Source organism: Grus americana, chromosome 2, assembly GCF_028858705.1.
Source record: "Grus americana isolate bGruAme1 chromosome 2, bGruAme1.mat, whole genome shotgun sequence".
In the NCBI taxonomy this organism is placed as follows: domain Eukaryota; kingdom Metazoa; phylum Chordata; class Aves; order Gruiformes; family Gruidae; genus Grus; species Grus americana.
The window spans coordinates 55,639,412-55,655,279 of NC_072853.1; the positions used below are offsets into that span (position 1 = coordinate 55,639,412).

Below are 15,868 nucleotides of genomic sequence, written 5' to 3' on the forward strand. Positions count from 1 at the left end.
ACAGTGGAATTATTCATAATTTTTCATCAGGTTAATTTCCCCCCCCCCCCCGTGGGATGTGTACAAATTTCCTATTTAAAAATAAAACAAAAACTTTGCAATGAAGACTGGTTGTGTGCATTTCCTATTGATGCACATTAAAATCTAGAAAATAGTTGTGACAACTTCCAGATTATTTTTTCTCCTTATTCCACGTCTTACTACTCAACTGTCTCATTCTTTGACTCCTTTCAGCAGGAATAACTATATTTGTGCTCTTCTATGTTCCTAAGCTGAAGTGTGTGTATGTAGGGAACCGTAATCAGGTATTTCGTTGAGGTGATCCAGTTCAAGAAGAGATGCAAAGTATCTGTCAGTAAGAAACAATCAGCAAAGTAATTTATTTTTTTCAGATGCTTCCAATCCCCTTTCCAGCCACAGCTTAGCCTTTAATAAACTCTCTTGAAGGCATTCTTGGAATCAAACCACTAGTGAACCTGTGGTTTTTGTCTAGTGTTTTCTTGATGCTCTAGTTCTTTTTTGTAGTGTTTCTGGACTGTTTTCATACATGCTCCAGTACTAAAACTCAGCGAAACACAGCTAAATCCCTGATCAGCCATGCATGGCCTGTGTTTTCTATTGTTCTTGTTGGTTCAGCTATTCCCCAGAGCTTAACTGTTTCTTAGATTTACCGTAATTAAAGCAGAATAGTTATGTCTTTGGAGGTCAAGCACTTTAGCCTTACTCCTACTGTAAGTGGAACCAAACACTTACATGCTCTTCTGTAATCCACAGAACTCGGTGACTTTCTGTCTCATCTTCACTAACACTAGACAGCTGTGGATACACGGATGGAGTTTTCGTTTCCCTGTAACAAAGTCAGGGTTGAGAGTTACAGTTACATGTCTGAACATGATACTTTACCACACTCTGTTAGATCTGATATTAGCTGACCAGAGATATAATTTTATGTGTGTCTGTACATTGCGAACCTAGAGGTAAGTCATCATTAGCATACGCACTGGTTTAACTGTTCATTTCTGAATTTTTAGGGACAGATCTACTAGAAGACACATTTTAAAGTTAAGTTTACTGTAAGTTAAATTACTTATGAGATTTCTTGAGGGTTTTTTAACAGTTTTGTAGTTACAAAGGTAACACTTTCAAGAGTAGCTATAGTTTCCAATTTTCAGAAGCTGTAACTGTAGCTTTTAGAGAATATAAAATTTGCATAAATTATGCATCCAGGAAAAAATTGTAAAATAAAAAAAATAGAATATTTTTATTGCAACATACCCCAAGATTATCAAAGCTTTGTGGAATTAAGGCTACTGTTTTCAGGGAGAAGTGTAGGAAGTTCCGGGCAAATAATAAACGCAGAGAATGCTCACAATTCAAAAGAAAAAGTCTGACGTCAGGAAACACAACAATTAATGCTATTCTGCCCCCTTGCGTTAACTTTCGAGGTAGCTGCCTTACCCCCATATCAAAAAGTTCATGCCCCCTCGTGAAGATTGCATCACATAACAAATGCATTAGTGAAACCATAATATAGCAGTGTCCTGACAACAGAATGGTTGGACGATCACTAGAAATGATACAGCTGTGTGCCTAAGTTTGAAGAAGATGTATTATATATAAAAATAATACAAAATATGCACAAATCATTAATAGGTGTTGTGACTCCCACTACCATGTGGGGGATGGGTAGAGTTACGACTTCAGTTGAGACGAGATTGAAGCTGGCTAATTACATATTGGAGTAGCATAAAAACCAAAGGCTCTGTGCTGGAGAAAACTGTGAACCCAGAACCTGCGTTCTTATATTTGTGTTTGCCAGCTCAAACCCTTAATTGCATTATCTAGATTCTTGGTTTTACCGTTTTATTTGTGACCCTCAGGGAATAAACAGGGATTAAATTTGACAGCGCTTACGCTTGAAATAAAAAGAAAGCTTTCCTTGAAAGTGATAGCCAACAAAAATATTTCCACCTCTACAAGTCCAATTTAGAAAGAACTGGTTTAAAACCAACAAACACATCCTTGCAGTGTCTTGGACACCAGCAGCAAAAGCCCCAAAATGAAAAAGATTGTCAAGCAGCTGTACCTCACACACGATGTAGAAGATAAATGCCAGAAGTCGCAGACTGCGAATAACGAAAGGTAACTGCCATTTTAACGTGATTTTACATCCATCAGTCACTATCTAACCCTGCCAATTCATGACGTCATTCTTCACTCATCGGGGTAAAAGCTGACTCTGCTTTGAGCCGGGGGGCCGGGCTAAAGACCTCCAGGGGTCCCTTCCCACCGCCCACCCTTCCCAGCCGCCCCGAAACGCTGCGGAGGGGCGAAGGGTGGCTGTAACCGAGGGCTGAGCGAGGCGCTGAAGTTTCAGTAGCAGCACACGAACGAGAAGCAATTTATTTACAACACAGTGCCGCTCGTCGCCAGCCCGGAGAAAGCCATTTACATCTTAATTTCCTTTTAGTATCAGCCTTTCGCTGTGAGGGCAGGGCTCTCACGCTTGCGGTTTTCGCGGAAGACACAGTAGTGGCCTCTAACTAGTTCTTCCGACAGACTCCAGATTGCCTGTAAAAACAAAGCAAAACGATTATGAAAAGCCAGCGCTTTCCCCCTCTCTCAGATTTATCCTTCCCTGTCCCGGTGCCCCGGAGCAGCGCCAGAGAGGCGGGGCGGGGGTGCGGGGAGAGGGAGGCGGCTGCCCCAGGGCCGGGCCGCTCGGGGCGGCGGCAGCCGTTCCCTCAGGGCCCCGTCGCGGCGGGACAGGTAGCCACGGCAGCCTCAACTTCAGCGCCTGAGGCTCTCGCCGCGACCGGCCCGCGGCAAAGTTACCGAGACGCTTAGTTAACATTTTTTTTTTTTTTTCTCTTTTCGGTTCTTCCTTCTCTCCCCCGCTGTCCGGGAACTTTCGACATCGTCCTGCCAGGCACGCAGCCACCTCCTCTGCAAACAAAGCCGCTCTCGGGGCAGCGAAGGAAGGGGGCGGCGGGAAGGAGAGTCGAGCGCTTCGCCTCCGCAGGCGACAGCCGTAACGAAACCCTGTCAACGGCGCCCCGCCGCTGCGAGCCCGCGTCGCCTCGCCCTCTAGCGGGAGAGAGCGGCGACGCCGCCGGCTGGGCGTGACTTTCCGCGCTCCCTTTAGCCTGCCTGCCTGCCGGGGGGGACCGCGAGTCAGTCAGGGAGCCGAGCTAAGCCGGGACTAACGGCGGCGCCGGGCGAAGAGACTCCGGGATTAAGGGTGCCCCCCCCGGGCAGCGGGGGAGGCGAGAGGCGCGGAAGGCGTGGGGCGTCCGCGCGGGGAGGCGGCGCGGCCCCTGGGGCGAGGGCAGCGGTGCGGCCGGAGGAAGGAAGGCAGGCAGGCAGCCCCCGGCCACTTCGCACCCCTCTTTCCCAGCCCCTTAAAAGCGAAGAGAGGGCGAGGAAGAGAAAACAGCCCGCGGGGCACCAAGTGGGGGAGTCGGGCTCCCCCCTCCCCGCCTGCCCCACTGACTGGAGGGGGGCTAGAGGGGCGCCTCCTACTTTGGCAAACACTTTGGCACTTTGCTGGATCCGGAGCAGGAAGGGGTGGAAATATGGGGAAAGTTGGAACTTGCCTGGTTACTTTGGCCGGACTTTTGCTGGCGGCGGGAGCGCAGACGTTCACAGGTAAGGAGCCGCCTCGCCTGGCCCGGGGCCGGGCAGCCCTCCCGCGGGCGGGGGCGGCGGAGGGCAAGGGGGGAAGCTGCGATTTCGGAGTCACTTGAGGTTTTGTTTGTTTTTTTTTTTTTTTTTTCTTTCCTGCCCGTTCCCCTGGTGGGGCTGACACTTCGGAGCCGATGCGTACATGGGGGGGGAAAAGTGTCCGAGGCAGGCGGAGAGGGAGGCGCCGGGATGCTGTTAGATTTGCGCCCTTGTGCCCTGACGGCAAAGGCGCTGAGGGGAAGGGAAGAGGCCAGCGGGGCTCGGGCAGCCCGAGGGCAAAGCTGGAGGGACGGGCGGGACTCGGGCTCGGTCTGGGGTTTCTCGCCGCCGACTTCCCGAAAGTTTCCCGACGCGGGAGGCGGAGGGGGGAGATGAGCCGCCGACGGGCCCCCGCCGCCCTCGCCTCCGCCGCTCCGACCGGCGACGGAGCTGGAGACGGGGGAAGGAAGACTTGCGGTGCTCCCCGGAGGGGCTGGCGGGTGCCCCGCCGCCCTGCCTGCCTCGCCCCGCCGGTTCCTCCTCGCTCGCCCCCCGAGCTCCCCGCGTTTCGCGCTGCCCGTAGGTGCGACTGTGAAACGCCGGTAGAGCCGGAGGTAAAGCCCCGGCCCCTCGTTTTCTTCAGCCCCCCAAATCGTCACCTCGGAGGGCAGGGCAGAAGCTGCCCGCGTCTGCGGCGTGTCAGGATTCACATCCAGCGGAGAGCCCGGCTAAGTGCTCCATCCACAGAGGGTTTCTGTTCCCTGAAGTCCAAGACCTGCAGATGGTTATCTTGGTCTCGAGTCCTCCGCCTGCACCCCTGTCCTATTTACATGTTGAAGAAACCCATAATTTTAGACAGAAGTTTGGATTGTGAAATAGTTCTGTGTGCTTCACTGCAAAGAGAAACTTCAGATTTTTTTTGTTTGTTTTGTTCCTAACATGAAGTGAGTGCAGCTGAAAAGCACGTTAAATTGAAGACATCTGGTCTTCAGTTCATGCGAAGTGTGCTTTGATCTGGTGGGAAGCAATACTTTTGACTTTCCTTGTTGCTCAGGCTGCAGGATAGTTTATATTTTGTACATTACATGTTGCTTCTATGCAGCACTGTAACTAAACCAAGTTTTACAGGTAGGAATTGGAGATCTGGTTTTAAACTTTTTTAAAACTTAAAATTTTCTGGGTTTTATATTAGGTTCCAGGGGCCTTTTGTATACGCAGCTGCATTTCCCCTAATTTCTCTCCAGCATTTTTACTGCAGATGAGACGGAAGGTCCCTGAGCAGAAAAATGTTTTGTACCGAGGTGATATATAACAATGACGAAATCTTTTCCAAATATTCATGTTAGGATGAAGCTGTGTTCTGTAGTGAATTATGGAATTGAACTCATGTATGTTAGCCCTATAACTCATTAATATTGGAAGTCTAGTGTCCAGACTTAAGTGAGAGCTCTTGCTTTTTTAGGATAAATCCATAACTCATTGCTGACCTGTGTGAACTGTCTTACTACTTGTTTAAAGTTAAGCTAGGGCAACTCTTCTACTCTTGGATATTTAAATGAGTTGTGCGTGTGATATTCTGATACTATATTATGGTCAGCATTTAAGTGCCGTTCACGTTGCTGAAGAACAATTCCACATTAGCGTTAGATTTGTATCTGCTGTGTTCATTTCCGTTGCTGCGCATGCTGGAAGGAACTGTGATATAAACCACAAACAATTCAGAGATGACCTGCGCATACAGTTATTCAAAGGTGCAATTCCAGCCCTTCCCAAGTACTGAATAACAAAGGCTGCAATTGCAAAGGATGTCACGGGATGCAGAATCTGCCCTGCCTTCTCCCTGTGTGTGCACATGTTTGTGAAATACTGAATGTAAAGATTATTTGTGAAGATGTGCATACAGGTTTTTTTTTTTTTTTTTAAATATTGATTCTTGGTACTCACTTAGAACAAAATTGATGAAATTTCCATTTTTGTAGTTTACCATTTGAAGTGCGTGCCTGGGAGTCATTTTTGCTTCAGGGAAGAAATTGCTGTTGCTTTTGTTAAAAGCTTGATGCATCAGTGTCATAGAAATTAAATTACAAAAAAATCTGTCCTTGAGTTGGGTAGTTATCTTTTGTAATAGCTGTCCCTTGTTGCAGATGGGAGTTATATGACTAACCTATAAAAAGTTTAAAAACAAAGAAAAAAGAAACAAAATCAACTCCACACATGTTCTAAGCAAAGAATAGCAGTGGGTGAGCTAAGTAATCTTTGGCATTTATAGTTCCATTTTTATTTTTACCCTTTTCTAAAATGACTGATTTGTTTTACAGAGATTGGTTCTAACATTACTGTCAGCTATTGTTTTGAGTTTCTCATTTAGAAAATAATCTTACTGAAAGATCAGATCTTGGCTTTTTAAGGCCTGGAAGCTTTCAAGTAATCTTTTGAAAGCAGCTTAACAGTTAATAACAATGAGATCTTCTCTGAGTCCTTAACTAAAGAATTTAAAATTATGGATTCATCAGTTCAAGAAGCAAATGGTTTCAAGAATTTGAATTCAAGAGATGTTACTAAAACCATCGTCTTAAATGGACAATGCTGCTTATCTTAAGGGTTTTTTTTGAAGTTGCTGGGGTCTTTCTGCAAGGGCAGTTCTTGTTTTGGTGGGGGTTTTTTGTTGGTGGGTTTTTTTTTTTTTTTTTTTTAGTTTCTGTCTGAGAAACTGTAGCACACCTAATTTGGCTGGGTTTTGTTTATAATTTTAACATAAATGTTATTAAGAGGGCCCATACGAAGACTGAATGCTAACATTACAGAAGTTCTTGAAACATGGCGTTCCCATCACGAAATCCCACCTGAGTCCACCGTGTTCCTTCTTCTGTCTCCCTGGTAGATTATTCAGGCTAGGGAAAGCAATCCACTCCTGTAAAGGATTTAGGTCAGAGATGTGGAAAGTTAGAAGGGACATTGTAAGCTTAAATATTAGGCCTTATATAAAATGAAGGGTCTGGATGAGTTCTGTCAAATACCAAAATGGGGAATTGAAATTGAAGGCAAGGATATGTGTAATAGAACTCAGAATCTGTTTTTATGAAGGCATCATGTTCAGATAGATGTAAATTTGCACACAGCCTGAATTCTGAAATTGGTGTTTCTTGCTTATAATCTGAATCTGACTGAGGGAGGGCTGTTATTAGGCTGTTATATTCTCTTTTGCTATGGAAAGTGACAAGGCTGTATATTAACACACTCTTTCTATGGTACTGGTTTTAAAAATTTTAGTTTTTCTCTGAGAAGGGATGAGTCCTGTTGCAGTGAGAGAGATACGGGCAGACTGACTACAAGTGCTTGTACGTGGCCATTCCTAATGAACTTTGCATCAGGACTAGTGGCAATTATGAGGAGAAGAACAGGACAAAAAGTGCTGTACAAAAATTGAAAATTACTTGTCCTAGTGACTATTAAAGACTTTACATAGAGAATAGTAATCCTCAAGATATTTCGTGGATTAGAAATACAAAAACTTGCATTCTGAATAGATGTTGTGCCTCATTATTTCATTTTTGGGTGTAGGCACTCCAAAACCAAGAATCACATTTTCCAAAAACAGATGTAAGGAAGAAGTTTGACATGCTGAAGTTGAAACTTACAGTGGTGATGACGTGTGGTGACTGCAGAGAGGGAAGATGAAAAGAAAGAATATAGGTTAAGTCTTCATAGGTCCTATCCAAGATGAAATGAAGCTCCTGGTAATCGGAGCAATGTATAGAAAACAAAAAGTTTCTGGTGTAATTAACTGTGTTTAAAGAGATTTCTCAGAGCATTCAGGATCTCTGTCTGGAAGTCTTTAATAGCTATCCTGATCACTTTACCAGCAAAAAGCTCTAATTGTGCTTATATTTCATTTTAACAAATTCTGCTGCTTATTCCACCTGCTTTCCTTCCTCTCCACCCATCCATCAAGTTCGTATTCCTGCACTTCCTAAGGCAAGTAACATATGCTAGTGAAAATGCAGCTTTATTAGTGGCTGACACAGTTGTCAGCTCATCAACAAAGCTATTCCAGTTGAAGTTCATAGCGTGGACTTGGCATTGCTAAACAGTGAGAGCTGGGGGGAGAAGATTCGCAAACCAAACTTCTCGCTATCAGGTGAATAGGTGGCTGACTTGGTTTGGTTTTTACACATTTTATTTATATTATTTAGTATTTATATTTAAAATAGTACAGCCAATTAGTGGAAGCATGTTGAAGAATCAGATTCTAAATATGTCTTTTTGGTTTTTTTAACATTTTGACAGTTAGATGAAATAAATTTTGTGTACCCTGTGAACTGGGATGTACTTTAGAATGCTTCAGGTTAAAATGAGAGTCTGGGCTTTGGAAGTGACACATTTTTTGGGGGGGAAAATAAAAAGGAAGCTGTGTGGTGGGTACGTGTTTTGGTTTTTTTTTTTTAAATTTATTTTATTTAACTATTCTAGTCTTGTTCGAGTGTCAAAAGTTAGTGATGAAACCTCATCAGAAATTAAAAATATGTCCTTGTAATATTTTGTAGGATTTAATAACACTGGGGAAAAAAATCCTGTGATGTTTATTTGGTCTCCTGATTTAGCAGTTGTCAGAATCCATGGAAAAAACCAAATCACAGTGTCTTGAAACAATATAACAGCATATCATTTATGAAAAAAATAATATATTTAGTGCTCACAGAAGTTGCTAGATTGACAGCTAGAGAGACCAAATCCTCAGGCAAATCACAAAACATGTTAGGATAGATCGGGTAAGCTTCTGAACTATATCTCACTAACATCATTTGTGTCTGACCTGAAAAAATGTGGAGATATTTTTTTTTTTTTTCATGCGTGCTCACCCATACACGGAGATGGCCAGTGAGTGTGTCAAACAGCCTCGTTGCCAGTGGCCAGGTCAGCATTACACCTCGCCACTGAGACAGTTGGCTCACTTGGCATCATGAGATTCAGCTAGGGGAAGATAATAGATGTAGACTTGATAGACCAAAGTCCAGTGATGTCGTGGGGTCAGGATCTGTGAACTGATCTGGTATTTCACACGTTGCACCTTTTACGCTAAAGGAAATGCCATTTGAGAGGGAGATTTCTTGTGTTTTAAAGCTCGTTAGTATCAATATCAAACACTTACTTAAAGTAGCTACATCACTAAGTTTTAAAGATGTTTCCCCAGAAAATGGCATGCATTGATGAAACTTTCAGCTCACACCTCCAACTCTTGTGTAAAGAAAGTAGCTCTGACAATTTTCCCAGGAATAAATTGTTTGTTAATGTGTGAATGCAGCCGAATTACGTGCTCAAAGTTGAGAGAGTCCTCTTTTTTTCATTTGATTTTTGCTGATAACTTCCAGAACTGTTATTTATGATTTAATGTGTAATGTTATCAATGTATTAAAAGGATTTCAAGAAACAAAATCCAATGTGGAGCATATGGTCATATATTTAGAAAAAAGGAAAAAAAAAAAGAAATCTAGCAATAAATTTTACTGTGTCACTTTATTCACCCCACTGTATTCACATTCTTCCTTCTGATTTTTGTAGTGTCTTCCTGAGTTTTGCCTGCTGTGATCTGCTGCTGATCACTAGGTGTAGCTGCATCTCTAAATCCACTTTTCTAAGCATAGAAAGAGGAAGGGCTGTAAACTGAGCTTTATGAGAATGTGGGTGTATTTGGAGTTGAGGAGGTGTGAAAATATATGATGGATTTTTGTGACCTAGAGAATTTTAATCCATTGGTGGCTTGTTCGCACCAGTTTGATTATAATACAAATGAACTTTTGATAACTTGTAAAAAGGCTGATTTCAGTATCAGTGTTAGTATCCAACAGAAGGATGAATGAATGCTCTAATATAATAAAAATACAGAATAAAATGCATGAACTTACAAAGAAATTGACAGTACTTTCCTCATGGTTTAAATGTGAGGGTTATTGCTATAGAGATCCGATAAGGCTATATCTTGACCATCTTGATTGATCCTTGTCTTGAAGAAAAGCTTAAGTGTTGTGTGAGTATATGTCTTCTCACAACATATTAAGAAGCTTTCTGTTCCATTCAAAACAATTATTTTCAGAAATGATGTTGCTGTCAGTGGAATTCTGTACTGATTTTGGAATAATGTGTTGTGATGTTTTTTTAAGCCTTGTGACTTCCATTAATGTTACGAGGAGGTACAGAGGGTAAGTCCCCATGCAGGCTTTAAAAATGAAGGAAAGACATTTTTGTGCCCACATTTCTGAGAATAGTAACAGTAAAAATAAAGGTGTATTTGTGCCTCTAACACACACTCATGCTCCGTAGCTGCAGGGAATAGGAAAGAAGTGTCTCAGCCAGAAGCATCTGACTCCGCAGTGACTCTTTGCCACGTTAGGAGCAATGGTAGGAAATAAAGTAATGACCACATTTGTTCAGACAAAACCACGGCAGTATTAGCAGGAGGGAGTTCTGAAAAAAGGTTAGAATTAGTGTGTTTGGGGAAAAAGGTGGGAAGGCAGGCATAACGTTTTCTAGAAGTGTAAGAGATAAACCTTAGCGGAAGAGAAGATGTTCTAGAAAAAAGCTGAAGTCCTAAAGGGAGCTAAAGTACATCTGGAAAACATAAATGGATTTATAATTATTCACATTTTCTTATTTTTGTCATCTTAGTTTTGAACATGTTTGTCTTTAATAACATATTCAAGCCTTGAATATGTCTTCTGACAGCTTTACATAGCAATAGTTGATTATCTTTATACATATGATTAAGTGTAATGATGTTAACGAGTTTTTAATTTTTTTTCTGTTTGAATGATGTAAACCCAGCATTTTGCTTCTGAGTGTGTTTGGTTTCCCCCTTCTTCCTCCCCACTCCCTGTGTAGTCTGCCCTGATTTAGAGACCACTAAGTTTTGGTTACACTAGGGTGTTTTGAGGGGTAGATTGGCTCCTCCCCCTGCTTTTTTTTTGTAATCTTCTTCAATGTTAAGCTATTATTTTTTATTTTTTTTTTTACAACCCTGCTTTGTTAATCACAAGAAATGTGGTTTTTGCTTTGGAATAACTAACAGCTAATTACCTCTTTCATCACTTCAGCTCTTCATCTTCTAGGAGAACGAAGTAGAGCATCACACACCTGTATTATAGCAGGGGTTTTGTTTTGGGGTGGGCTTTTTTTTGATGGTTTTGGGGTTTTATGTTTACAGCACAGTTATTCTGGGGAAGTTTTCAGAAGGATCATGCTTTATTATCTTGAATCCTATCACCTATTTTATCCTTAACTCTAAAATCAAGTATTGTTTAGGCTCTTTATTTTTGAAAGTAATATACTGGATAGAATACTTCTGTCTGCGGCCCTTTGCTTTAATTCTGTAGTGCATAAAGGTAGGCTGATGAGATGAAAGAACTGTTTAGTTGTGCTGATGAGATTCTAATAGAAGATCGAGGAGGATATTACAGGAGTTTCTATGCTCTTTTAGGTGGATGGATAGTGGACCAGTAATGTCTAGAGGTTTTTATAATGAAGTTATTCTCACAGGTAAATGAATAGAGGGGCTTTTTACATCTGTTTTTGTGGTGAATATAGACTAGACTAAGTAAGTCTTACTGAGTAAGTAATTTCAGTCTAAGATATGCACTTCTCTACTTGTATATATGCTTGTCATCTATACACTAGTTTGTATGTTTGTGTCTTAAAATTTGATGAATTATTACCCTTTAGCAGATTTTTGCACTTTTCATGGTGTACTTGGAGCAGAGGTTGTTGCGGGGAGTGTATTTTTTTTTCCCCTCTTTGTCATCTCACTTAAGTCAAAACAATTGCTTATTTTGGGAGCTGATGCTTAGTAATTCTACTATGGCCGATACAGTCATTTATGACCAAAGAATGGTCATCTACATGCACATCTTAAAGTTTTGGTTACCAAGTCTACATACTTCCTGAGGGTATGTAGAGAAAGAGGTTCTCCAGTTTTGAAAAAAGAATATTACCCTGTTATATCTCAAGCAGAGATTTCCTAAAGGGACTCACATTGTCCTCTACCTGCGTAGAAACTCCTATTCGCCTCACTTCTGCTATTTTCATGTTCATCGGTTTTTACTGTTTTGACAAACAGTTCAACTAACAGTTGAAAACACATGAAAGTCAATTCCCATCTCAATGAACTGTGTTAGGCCCCAGATCAGACGTAACTGTAGTTGTTTGGTATAGTTGCTCTCTCTTCTTATGTGATTTGTATATATGTTTCATTTGAAAAGAAAAATTTCATTATTGCCTATTCCCTCTTCCATCCTTCTAGTAAATAAAATCACTGAGCAGTCCAGTGTTTCCTAACAACTCTACAGCCTGATCAGAGTGTGCTCCCAGGCTTGGTAGAAATTTGTGACGAAATACATTTATTTCAAGGTTTGATGCTGTTTGTGTACCTGTATAGGGCTATACTTAATATATTGTAATTACTGTCATGTTTCTATCAACCAGTATAATTCAGGAACAACAGTGTTCTGATGATGACAATTTTTGGAAGTTATTACTATTTTGATAGTCTTAGATCTCCTTTACTTAACTGTTTTAAGATGTGTCATATAATCTCAACCAGGAAATGATTTTTCTCTTAGTGGAACTTTCTGAGCCTGGAGATTTTTCTGGTTCCACGTTAGGATGACATAGCCTAACATGAATCATACCACTGGAGCACAGCATGAAAAAGACAGATATATATTTTAACTCCTGTTGTAATAGTCAGTTGCTTAGTGATCAGAACTCCTACGTAGGTGTGGGAGACCTGGATTTAAGTCTGCTCTGGCTTTTGGCTGTGACATGGATGAGGATCTTCATAGCCAGGCTTTTCTGTTCTTTTTGTGGGTTTTTGTTTAGTTTTGACCAGTAGGATTTTTTTTAATGTTTGAGACATCTGCTAAATTTCCATTAAAAAAAAAAGGGGGAAAAAAAAAAAAGGAAAGTGACATTTCAGAACCCCCCAATGTATTTAGAGAAAATCTACAGCAGTCACTTGTCACCACCTGTAACTTCAGTTTTCCCTAGAAACTCAACAATGTCCTTAAATACTGTCACTTAGGAGACAGAGACAGTTGTGGACATTTCCAGGAACCATAGTACTCAGTGGGGTAGTTCTTGTGTTAATGACTGAGAATTGCTATAGCTTTTTTTCCTTTAATGTTACCTTTTCTGAATTCTGCAGAGTAGATAAAGATTATTTTACAAAGCACTGCATTCAACACTTTAATATAAGCACTTTACATAACACATCACTTAAGCTGTTTTTCTTTTTAACTTCTGCGGAGACAGCTATTACTGAAGTAATTTCTCAGTTATGTAAGATAAATTGTTGTCCCAGTAATGATTTTAAGGTACCGTGCAGCTGATGCCCTCGTTATGAGTCTGAGAGGTGTCATCTTGATTCAGTTCTAGCTCAGGAGAAGACCTTTGCAAGCAACTTTCTAAATGTGAAAGCGACCTTTTGGGGTTAGGTCTGTGTCACAGGAAGCCAACAAAACCAAAACACAATTAAAGTTAATATTTATTTAAAACCTTAGAGGTTGATAATTTGAAATGGAAGCCTGTATATTGCCCAACATTACTACCTTCTGTTTATAGTGACAGCAAAGCACGTGGATTGAAGACCACATATAAAGTTCATGAGGTGTGTTTTATTTATTTTTACTTTAAGAATTGTTGTTAGAATTGCCTACATAAATGTAGACTAGTAAAGGATTTATGTGAATTAGCCTAGCATTTTCATTTGGGGGTTTAGAAAACACTGGGGTTTGACTGTTTTATTTATTTAAGGAGTGTTTGAGACAAGCACATGCCCTTTAGAGTAAATATGCATTGAAATTGCATAGGGCCCAGAAGCCCAAGACAAGTTGAAATACACTCTTGACTAATAAAAAACTGGCTTCTGCAGCAGCCATGCAGCAACAGCAGATGTGGATTGGGGTTTTTAAACGAGCCTCACAGAAGCTTCAGAGCTGCATCTTTACATGTATAATTGCTTAACAGAAAGTCAGTTTGTCCACTAGCATCTGTTACTTCTTTGCATCCCAAATACTGGGGAGTTAAATGTTACCCACGTGAAAAACTTTACACGACCACAAAAAGGTGTGACCATAAAAAGCCTTGAAATGTTCTTCAAGTTGTAAGCCAGTATTGAGCATAAGATTATCCATGCAGGGAAATGATGTGGAAATATCCCCTTAAGAATAATATTCCTCAGCTACTTCTGTTTTATTTTCAATCACAGACAAACATACTGCTGTGCTTGTGGGTTCGTTCGCTGGCAGATCCATTGCTGAATGTGCGCTTCAGCCCTATTCACCTGTACCTTCCTTTGTCGTACAGTGGGCTTGGAGTCTCGAAGTGCAGACAGTAATTTTGACTTGGGAGTAGGGGTGAAGCCTCAGGAATTGCATGTGTTCAGATGGAGAAGTTTGGATAAAGACTGTCTGGGCTTGGTCTAGCTGTGTTGCCAAGGTTGCTTCAAGGGGAATTAAGGAACATAAATCGTGCATGCATTGCCTGTTGCTTTTGAAATTCTTTCTCAGATTTCTACAGAGAAACAGATACAGTCTTTGGATGTCTAAATTTTTATTTTGGAAGATACCTGTTATGACTTAGTGACGAATGGAAATAGAAAGCAGCTGTGGACTCATTCTGGCATCAGCCAGGAGCTACTTCGGAGGTTTTGGTTACGTGCCATGGGTTGCAGTTCAGGCTGCAACATGGAAACTTGTATTTTGAAAGTTATTGCTTGGCTGTCAGTTCTGTTGTGTTCATTGCAAAGATGGAATCAGTTTCTGATGTGTAGCCCAAACTCAAAGACTTTGTAATGAAAACTGTCTGTATTTTTTAAGATCTCAATTTCAAAATGAATATAAACTCACAGCTTCCTGAATTGGTCCACAGTAAATCTGCCTTGGAAAAGTAGTACCTGACAGGCTTGTTTGCTTCAAATCAATGCCTGTAGTGGGTGGATCACAGGAGTTTTGCAAACCACAGTTTGGGAACCACTCACTCAGTGTGAGTGAGAAATCGCGCTTTTCCAAAACTGGCTCTGTTAAAGTCTTCGCAAACTGCAGAGTGCCATGCTAGATTTGCAGCAGTGAAAAATTAATTCTGGCTTGTATACCAGAATTGGATTATGTGTATTTCTGGACCTTTGGGAGCAGAACTGCAAAAAAATCAGACCTGTATGCTTGAAACTAGCATTGAGCAAATACGTGACATTCACCAGCAGCCCTATTCACATGATTTCCGTGCTTTGACTCTACACAGTGGTCTAGCAATAAAAGAAAGAATTGGCCAATTATAGTAATCTGCTAGAGCTGTGTACTCTGGAATTTTGTGCAGAGGAAGAGGGAGGGTTCTTACCTGCTCTCAGTTCCATCTAAAATTGCACTTTACCATCTATTCCACAGCAAATAACATACATATTTAACAAAGCTGTTAACCACCAGGCCACCTTTAAGAATATATTGCTTACCTGCCACCTCCTGGGCTTTCTCCACCTCCTTTTCTCTGTTCATATCTGCTCCTCATCACCACGTTTCACAAATCATTTGTGCCTTCCTCTGCCACCTCCATCCTTTGGGCAGCTGTGACTGGGCTGAGAGGAGAGCTGGGACTGGAGGATGGTAGCTCTGATTAGGATACCCTGTGGTGCTGTGGGCCACTCTGTTGCCCTTACAGTTTGGAGATCAATGTGCACATTTTGAGAAAGCCCTGGACCCTCTGGAGGGGCTATGGCAGAAGCTTGGGGATACAATTTGTGACTGCCTGAATATTATTCATAACAAGTTTGGGTTTGTTTTTTGTTTGTGTGTTGGGTTTTTTCGAGGCAAATTAGATCAAAATGGTCCCATGCATGTGCTAACACGCATGCCAGCAAAGCATGTGCTTATGAGTAAGTACTGTGAGTAAAGTTTAAGTCTTACGTTGCACTGAGTGCAGTCACACTGAATGCTTGATAAAAACAGCAGGCAGTGCTAGTGGAGAATGAGATACCATGGCCAGATCTAGATTTCAGACCAGATGGACGTTATTCATAATATTATTTGAGTGTGAATAGTTTTTACTAGAGTGTGAAGTAAACTGATGAAGATTGTTTGTTTGTTTTTACAAGCTAAAAAGAATCAGTAATACTGTCACTATTTATAGAAACACAAGCTCAAAACCTAAAGATGAATACAGTCAG

General features: G+C 41.4%; 1 protein-coding gene across 10 annotated transcripts in view; it reads left to right on the forward strand.

Moving 5' to 3' along the window:
- The first annotated feature begins 2,369 nt into the window (after positions 1–2,369).
- The window catches only part of PTPRM (protein tyrosine phosphatase receptor type M), a 502,968-nt gene continuing 489,469 nt past the window's right edge, over positions 2,370–15,868 (forward strand). For 3 of the 10 annotated variants that reach the window (XM_054814410.1, XM_054814411.1, XM_054814416.1), the window contains exon 1: positions 2,370–3,648. In XM_054814410.1, the coding sequence (XP_054670385.1) occupies positions 3,576–3,648 (73 nt within the window). In that variant the 5' untranslated portion in view covers positions 2,370–3,575. The remainder of the gene's footprint in view (positions 3,649–15,868) is intronic. The other 7 variants (XM_054814413.1, XM_054814414.1, XM_054814415.1 and 4 more) reach the window with 3 other exon arrangements.